At 40.4% G+C, this 9,558-nt stretch overlaps 1 protein-coding gene across 1 annotated transcript in view; it reads right to left on the bottom strand.

Moving 5' to 3' along the window:
* Positions 1-5,653: 5,653 nt before the first annotated feature.
* Positions 5,654-9,558, bottom strand: part of adcy9 (adenylate cyclase 9) — a 40,393-nt gene continuing 36,488 nt past the window's right edge. The window contains exons 8-11 of the mRNA XM_044113770.1: positions 8,490-8,632; positions 8,116-8,145; positions 6,659-6,932; positions 5,654-6,553 (exon numbers count right to left, since the gene is read on the bottom strand). Of these exons, the coding sequence (XP_043969705.1) occupies positions 5,654-6,553; positions 6,659-6,932; positions 8,116-8,145; positions 8,490-8,632 (1,347 nt within the window). The remainder of the gene's footprint in view (positions 6,554-6,658; positions 6,933-8,115; positions 8,146-8,489; positions 8,633-9,558) is intronic.

Here is a 9,558-nt window from a genome sequence, read left to right as displayed (position 1 = left end):
TTAAAACAATGCAGCAACACACGACAGCAGCAGGTTTTGATTAGATATCAGTGTGCATATTGTGGATCTCGAGTTCTGCATTTTGATCTGCAGTTTTCTACTTCAACATTTATTTCTTACATACTGGAAAAAAGAACTGGATTACATCACGACTCCCGCTTAAGCCAATACACACATTGAACTGTTTGCTAATAAATATCCCTTTCCTTTTTTCTGACACATGCACGTGTAAAAAAAAAAAAAAAAAAGTTTTTAATTAAATGGAACGGATTAAATGCATAGACGTACAAACTGAGTGCTTTTCAGGACCATGTGTTGATAAAAGATGCATGAGATAATGCACCCAAATAATACACTGTGAATCTCTGTTATGAAAATATAGCAAATGCATTCAAAATCAATCAACGCTATTCTGGAACATGTCAGAATATTTGTGGGAGCTGCTTTAATGTGATCACCTAAACGAACAATGAAGTCATGCTGTTTCACTGGTGCTTCCTTTAGTTTTCTTACACAACAAAATCTTATTTCTGATGCATGCTGAGGGCTTTCCAACACACAGTGATGAAATGAAATGAAAAATAAAAGGAAACTGAAAAAATTTCATCAGCCTTAAACCACATTTGAAGCTCAGTGGAGGCAGTGTCATGATATGGGATTAGCTCTTTACCTTTGAGCATTAAAAGTGAGTCTGTGACTGGATCGTCCGACTCCCTTTGAACAAACTCTTCATTCTTAGTGCAGAAACAGTTGCAGTGTGAGGACAGAGAAGAATCAAAAGAACTCGCATGCAGTCCAGATAAACTCTTCTCTCTGGTACATCACAAATCACAGACTCAGTAGTTTTCAATGTAATGTTTTATTTGTGGCTGTATACAGATGTGTGCTACTGGAAAGGTGGTGCACTTGTCAACTTGTGAAATCTCTTCTTTTTTTTCTTTTTTTTTTTTTGTATGCTGTGCTGCCATGGCCTAAAACTCACACAGGATTACTTAACAACATAAGGCATAAAGGTCGTCAAGAAAATGTGTGCGTACGTGTGTGAAACCTTCCTTCACAAAAGACCTGGTATTTCGTCCAACTTTTTTTTCTTGTGCTGAGGCTCATTGAAAGCAAGCGATCCGGGAATAGGAATCACAGGCGTACAAAAATAAAAAATAAAAAATTGAGAGCTTATGACTGAAGTCTAACATAAATATTTTTTGCCTCTAGCTACTGTGACGTCTGCTGAAGATGCTTCTTTGGATTCTCATGGTATCAATGCAACTAGGGTTAAATCGTTAGACACTATAACCACACCTCACACACACACACAACAATTTAAGAAAAAAAAAAGGCACTGATTGTGGATGCCCAGAGGCAGAGGTAACCAAACGTTTTTCTATGCTACAGATGAGGCAGACGGATACGGTGGTTTTCACAGCCTTTGAACTTGTTTAATTTTGTCACATTACAACCACACACTGTGATGTACTTTATCTGGATTTTATGCAACGTAGCACATAACTGTGAAGTGGGCAGAAAATGATACGTGGTCTTATTTTCTTTTGGTTTTAGGCAAGTCTTTAAAGTTGCAGTGTGTAACTTTTAAAAACAATATGTCTTACACATATTTATTAAAACTGTCACTATGCTTTGATGGTAATGTGAAAAAAATAGCATAAAATCAAACTCCACTGACTCCTGCTTGTGGTCCAACTGTCATCTGCAGGAACAACCAATCAGAGCCAGGGGAGGGTCTTAGCACTGTCAATCATCCTTGTGTATACCCAGTCCAAACCCTCCCCCTTGCTCTCTGTTACATTCCTCCACACAGAAACCTGTTGTAAATGCTCAGGCTAGTTAGCACAGCCACCAGTAACGGCCAATGAACTATTTTCCTGCAACGGTGCTAAATATGCTGAATGTACGCACATTTAGCAGCGAATACATGAGCATGAGTGACTACAATACATGGTTGCAATTTTAACAAATATGGTAAATGGGTTAAAAAAAAACCCATATTGTTCAAAAACATTACATACTGCACCTCACTCTTGCATTCAAAAGTAACCCAACAATAAAATAAGAGTCCATGTGAGTGCAATTTAATCTCAGTAGAAATCCAGCTGTTTGAGAACAGTAGCGAAGAAATGGCCACACAATGAACCAAGAAACACAGCAGACAGGTGGAGGGGAAATGTTGAGGAGAAGTTAAAAGCAGCATTAGGCAAAACACTTAAGACCGAGGCAACGGTTCATCTTCCAGCTGGACAATAACCCAAAAACTAGCAACCAGAGCTACGATGGAATGGCTTAGATCAAAGCACATCCATGTGTTAAGATGGCCCAGTCAAAGTCCAGACCTGAATCCAATAAAGAATCTGTGCAAAGACTTGAAAATTGTTCCCATACAGTCCCTGGTAAAGTACAACTCAAGTCTGTGGTTGTAAAGAGACACAAGGTGAAAACGTCTAGGCGATATAAATACTCCTGACAGGTACTGAGAATAGAGAAGATTTTCCCTTTTACATTTTTTTCTGAAATGACAACACATCCTCTTCCCCCCTCCCAGTCTGGCTCCCACAGCGAAATGTAAATAATGTAATTCCTGTACAAACAAGGAGGCAGCAGCAGCAGCAAAGAAATGAAACACTGAAGATTGACTAATCTCAAGGATTTCCTTTTGCATCTTTTTTCTTATTTACTTTAGGTAAAAGTTAGAAGTCTCATACACACACACACACACACACACACACACACAACAAGAGAGAGACGTGTGCTTTGAGAAGAGACCGAACATGAGGGGGGAAGTGAAAGGGCAAAAGAGCAAACTGTGGCAGTGATTCAATGCGAAACCCCGTCGGATTTCAACCGCGAGGAATCTGTCGACTCCAACTTGCAGCAAACGTTGTGGCAGCTCGATTTTCTCAAAACATACAATCATAATCAAATCATCCTCAAGAAAAATGTTTCATTTAAAAAAAACAAACAAACAAAAAAAGGTGTACTAAAATACCGAAAAAAAAAAAAAAAACAGCCACAAGTTTAGGCACCACAAAACAATCAACTAGGTATTGTTGCACTTCACTTACAGATCACTCCATTAAAGTGGCACAATATCGATACAGTAGAGGGCTCCTTCCCCAGGGAAGAAGCCGTGAAATGTCCCAACGCTTCAACAGCAAGCTGCAGGGCTGAACTCAAGTTCAGCTAACTAAACAGAATAGAAATATCCTTTCTTGTCCCACAGTAGGGAAATTATACTAATTTTATTTCAGTTTTTTTTTATTTTTTGTTCCTTTGTTTCAAGCAGTAAAGGTGACAAACGGAGCATCACACAGTTTGACCGGGAGGTTTTACACACAGTGAACTGTAGATGAGCTGTGTTTTGACACAGAACAGGTGCGTGGAGACTGTGATTAAAGGTGCACAACGCCCCAAAGTGGATTTGATTTCTAAACTCCCACCTCACATCTAGACAAGCTTCGCGTTCTCAATCCAGAGGGGGAGGATTGGGAATATTGCATCCTGGAAAAGCGGATCATGGTTTCACTGGGCGGTACGCTGCAGAAGTCCTCGATAGTCATCGGGCTTTTTCACATGTCGTCATGTTACAAGCAGAAACCTCAATGTGCTGAAGCGAAGCGTGGGATTTCATGCGACAGACCAGCACAAATTGGTGGAGAATTTTAACAGGTGTGCGCGTCCATTCGTCTTGATAAGACGAGGATGGGCCTGCAGCTTACAATTATTTTGGTAATTGATTATTCTATCGATGATCCTGATGTTTAATCAGACAAAGGAAATGGGCAAATCCTGCAGAGTTTTTATTGAACTATCTATGCGTACTTCAAAGAATATTGGAAATACATTAACGACACCAGTAAATAACTTAATTCCTGTTTGTTTTTTGTTTTTTTAAATACGAAAATAGACATTTTATTGCCTTAAATGCAACAACATAGCATTCTGTTAGTGACTGATTGATCATTTGCAGCAAAGCTAAAACACAAAAATACTTCTAACATCAACATGTGAAAAAGCTCAGCCTGACTTAATCAATAAGTTGTAGGGCTAATCTGTTGATAATTTTTTTTGGATTAGCCAATCAATAATAGGATAGAAAAAGGTGCTTAATAAGAGATTTTATTTATTTATTTTTGTTTTTTTACAAGACTTGAGTAAAATGAAGCTAACGCTGTGTCACTTGATAAGTTCTGGGTAGAATATATTTACTGATAAAAAAAACTTTCATTTTTAAAAAAATCATAAAACCAAAATATACATATCTTTTGTAAAGTTTTGGCTTAATTGCTGCTTTGACTACGTTGTTGTTTTCTTTTTCTTTTTTTGAGCCTCTATTCTCCATTTAACGATTAATGTCGTGCTAAATTATTTTTCTAAAAAAGTGATTCAACACGAATAATTACATGCAATTCACGTTTTATCCAAGGATACGCAAATCTGAACTTTTTGGTCTACATTCAAAATGCCTTGTGGCTGAAAATAAGATGAAAAATAAAACGAACACTACACATCAACCTGGATATATAATCACCATGGTGAAACATAGCGGTAGCGGCATCATGCTGTGGGAACGTTTTTCTTCAGGACGGAGCAAGCAGCTCCAAATCTTTGAAGAAAAGCCTGTTAGGAGTTTACAAAGACTGGAGGTTCACCTTTCAGCATGACACCGAGCCAGAGCTACAGAGGAACTGTTTGGGCCAAAGTGTGCTCATGTCATAATGAAATAAATAAAGTGAAAATTTGACTCGCAATCAGTGCAAGAGTTTAGAATTGCCTTTGTTTTACTAAAGCTCTCAGTGTGACTGAGCTGATGCCGTTTGTGCAAAGAAGAATATTTAAGTCTCTCGATGTGCAAAGGAAGTAGAGACTTCAACAAAATCTTGGTTCTACGAGGGATTATCTTGGGAGGGCTGACAACAAATGACAGCCACACTTTTCAGATTTCATTCAATCATCCTCATCGATATTTGTAGGGATTTTACACTACCTTGTATTGATCTATTGCATAAAATCCCAATGACAGACATTGAGGAAACTGGAAAAATGACAAAATGCAAAAAAGCTCAAGATGCTTGGATACTTTTGCAAGGCACTGTGGGTGTTTAAAGTGCCTTCCTGTTCTCTGATGGTGTCCCTGCTGCAGAAACACATCCTGTTCAGATCTATTTTCCCTTATGTGTCTAAAGCTTTCGTGCTTTTACTGTAAGATCTTTCCCCAACGTCTCTAAGAAGCAATCAAGCCGTAAAAACTGCTAAATACAAGTGGTAAAAATAAAACAAAAACACTGTGCAAGAACTGTGCTTAAAACGTTCATCAAGTCGCTACAGAAGCTAAAATAAAAATAAAAAATTCGGCGAAGCAGCCTGCTTTTGCAGCATATCCTCTTATAAGTGAATCTCTGGGCATAAATGAATACTATTAACACTGCCCCTCAATTTTCCCCTAATTTCCCACTAAGCCCATAACACAGCGTTGGCACTTACATAAAAACTAAAATGATTTTCCCTTAGCAATTGATATGGCACAACGGTAATGATTTATAAAAAAAAACCCAAAAAACAATATTTGCATTAAAAAATAAAGGATGAAATAAGAAACTACAGCATGATCTGTAGTCTAGGTTGTTCAATTCTTGTTCACTTTTCATATTTGTTCGTTCACTGTTCTAGTCCTGAAGGCACTTAATAAAAAGGGTGCAAGGCTGCTGAAGTCTCTGTCGGGGGACTCCTCAGGGATGTGTAATAAGTCCCTGTAACCTTCATCCCTCTCTTCTACGCTCGTCGCTGGGTTGGGCTCGGATTTTGCTCCTGCAGCCCTTACAGTGCTTTGGGGCGGTGGGGACTGATTGGGAAGAGAGGAGGAAGTCTTACAAGAAGTTAATATCGTCGGTCCAACTCCAGCTGCCGGCTCCGTTTGGTCCTGGCAAAAGCTCTGCCCGCTTTTCGGGTAGAGAAAAGTCCTCATTTGGCCTTTGCCCTTGACATTGACCGTCCCCCTGTAGTCGAACTCCAAGCCCATGGCGCTGAGGACGGCGTGGCTCTCCTCGCTCACCTGCACCCGACACTCCACGCCGGTCGAGTCCATCCGGCTGGCGATGTTGACCGTGTCCCCCCAGATGTCATAGAGCAGCTTGGTCGTGCCGATCACTCCCGCCGTCAGCGGCCCGTGGTTGAACCCGATGCGCAGCTTGAAACCGAAGCCCAGCATATTCTTGTTGAAGTCATCCAGGACGCCCATCATCTCCAGGGCGAAGTCGAAAAGCGCCCTCAGGTGCGCGTGTGGAGACTCGTCTTCGTCGTCCCTCGTCTGCTGGACGTTGAGCCCCGACGCCGCCATGTAAGTGGAGCCGATGGTCTTGATTTTCTCCACGCTCCTGAACTCGGGCTTGCGGAGGAGCTCGTCGAAGTCTCCGATCAGCTCGTTCAGGACGCGGTAGCACTCCTTCCCGCCCTCGTAGCTCTCTTCGTAGAACTCGCTGAAGTTGACGATGCTGGCAAAGATCACCCCCACGCTGTCGTGGTTCTTGGAGTAGCTCTGGGTCTCCTGAGCAAAAAAGGAAGGGGAAAAAAAAAAATTAAAACAGTCTCACAAATCATTATAGCTTTATCATTATCTTCTGATTGTCTACAATAATTTAAACAAGCAGACCTTGAGCTGGTCGGCGACATGGATGGGGATGATGTTGCCCAGTAGCCACTCAGCCTGGTCTCGCAGCGTCTGGATTTTGGAGCGGTGCTTGTCAGCCTCCACGTTGCCGTGGTAATGAAGGCGGTGGCTGACTTCGGACTCACGATTGAGGAACCAGACCAGAAGGAGGAGCAGGAAGAAGGCCAGGATCGCCTCCGTGACCAGGACGTCAGAGAGTCTCGACGGGTCTGGGCTCAACTCGGACACACCGCCGCTGGAGGTGGAGACGTTCAGCCTGTTTGGGGAGGAAACAGGATGAAAATCAGACCGGCGGAGGTGAAACGCCGACGGCGCGGTCGGACCAGGAGAGACAGATGTTACCTTGAAGATCCATAACATAACGTGCACCATTTATGTTTACTGAACAAAAGATTTCACAACGAAATGTTGACTTCAAAAGATGAAATCCAAAATAAAAAAATAATATTAAAGAGGTAAAAACAACAAAGAGAACCTCGATAATATTCACTTCTTCCTCTAAGAGGATCCACTGCTTGAACTATTTTCAGGGTTTCTGGAAATCGGCTCATTTGTCACATTACAAAATACCTTTCCAAAACTGGCAACCTTTAAGCAAACATCAAACATACTTGTCATTACGGCTACATATCTGTGTATATATTTTTGTATTAATGCTATTTTTAAATGTCGTTTTCATTGACCAAGTGAAAAATCATCATAATTAACAGAAGGAAAGGCTTTCAAGGATCCATCTGTGTGTAAATAGTCTATATAACATGTTTCACTAAATGATCAAGTTCCTCAAATAAATGGACTCTTTTTATAATATTTATTAGATTCATTGAATGGGGTGTGTATGATGAACTCGACGTGTGATAATAAAACACACAAATTGCACAAAGAAAACACAAGCGCTTACAAGCTGTGCAACATATCTCATAAGGTTGACGAAAACCATCTTCTTAGGAATCGTTCTTTTACAAAATAAAAAAAAATAAAAATGCTACAATCTTATAAATCTTACGACTATAACTAACCAGCTACAATCTCTCTCAAGTGTGGAATAATGTTGCGATCTAGCAGCAGGTGAAATGAAATGAGCTCCTTTAAAGAAGAACTATCCCAACTTCTTCTCCGGACGGTGCGATTAATTAAATCTCCGATGCGTCTCGAACACAAAAACTCAAGCCAGTTAGAGCTGGATGAGTTATTTTCACCGCGAGTGGCATTTAGCAGCCATTACTGCTGCTGCACAGCGAGCGAGCGAGAGAGAGAGAGAGAAAGAGAAAGAGAGAGAGGGGCAGCACAATATAGAGGAGATGAAAGCAAAACAAAAAAAGAGCAAAAGCCAAACAGAGCTGTAGTAATGAGAAATATAGAACAGAGCTGTTGTTGCTGTTGACCCCCTAAAATGTCAGTCTTCGATCAAACCGCTCCGTTTCTATGGAAACACTCACCCATCAACTGGCACGGCGTTATTACTTGAGCTGAAAGGAGATGAGAGTGATGTCAGCGAGGAGAAAGGACTAGTCAGTCGCACACATTCGGACCAAGACGTCCACACACACACACACACACACACACACACACACGCACACACGCACACACGCACACACACACACACACACACACACACACCAAATATAAGATTCAATTCAGCGTGGCAAAGATGAGATATTCAAACATCTGTGGCTAAATTTGTTCATTTCTGTTTAAATCGCATCAGAGACAAATAAAGTCTTGAAATCTGAACAGCCTGTCTGTGTAACGGTTAATTGCGTCTACGTAACCTGGTGAGCGAGCGCAACGTGCAGGTGAGATGGAGCCGTACCTGTGAACAGGACTGTACAGCATCAGCAGGAGAGCGAGTCCGGTGATAGTGGCGAAGACGGACCTCATCCAAAAACTCAGCTGACAGAAGTTACAGTACTGAATTATGGCCAAGATGGTGGCGCAGCTCAGGAACATGGTCACCTGGGGTGAAGGGTCAAATGTCAGAGAGCTTACCCTAAGCAACAAAGACATCAGAAATTATTTCAGTTTTTACTTTCATCTGGTTTTTCTCAACGCTTTTTTGAATATATCTAATAAAAAGCGATCAGAAATCCTCGAATCACACAGAAGTGTCTCTTTGTAAAGAGATTTTGAAATGTTGAGCCGACTTTGGCCTCAGGAGGAACGGGACATAATCCCAGCAAACTGTTATGAGATATCAGAGATGTTTGACCCACAGTCATAGTGTCTAAATGCAACTCCTACTAAATAAGGAATCATGCAAATAGCTTAATTAAAAAAAATAAAATAAAATTCTTAATATTTCAGTATTGAGGAAACAGAACTAATTTTGTCAAACCTAACAAAACAAAACAAGTTTAGTCTGATTTCGTGTCAGACAGCGAGGAACTTCTGGTTTCAATTATTATAAATATCGTTAAAAATAAAGGGGTTTCATATTGTATTGAGTTGTAGGGTAGATGTAGTCTTTATGATCAGATTTCTTTTTTTGTTTCAGTATCAGCTAAAGAGAAGGCCTGCATCTGTTATCTTATTTGTAAAATAAAAACTCTCTCCGTTCTCCATCTCAATGCTTTGAAATGTTACATTAACCTTAACGAGATCCCACAGAGCTATGAGTAATTGAGCAGCTGAAAGAATCTGTGCATTTTTCACCCGTTAAAATCAAATAAACATTTGAAAAAGAAAAGAAAAAAAAAATCCATCTGGCATTTAGCCACTGGACTAAAAAAATGAATTAACTCTAAGTCTCTTTATCTATGTTTACCAGAGGTAAATGAATGTCAAGTGTACTGTAGAAATCATCAACTCTCCTTTTGTTTGAGCACTCATTGTTGCTAGGCAACATGCAATGAACGATGATGAAATGAGATCTGACTCCTTTT

This window comes from Gambusia affinis, linkage group LG04 (genome assembly GCF_019740435.1).
Source record: "Gambusia affinis linkage group LG04, SWU_Gaff_1.0, whole genome shotgun sequence".
Taxonomy (NCBI): Eukaryota; Metazoa; Chordata; class Actinopteri; order Cyprinodontiformes; family Poeciliidae; genus Gambusia; species Gambusia affinis.
This window is presented reverse-complemented; position numbering and strand designations above follow the sequence as displayed.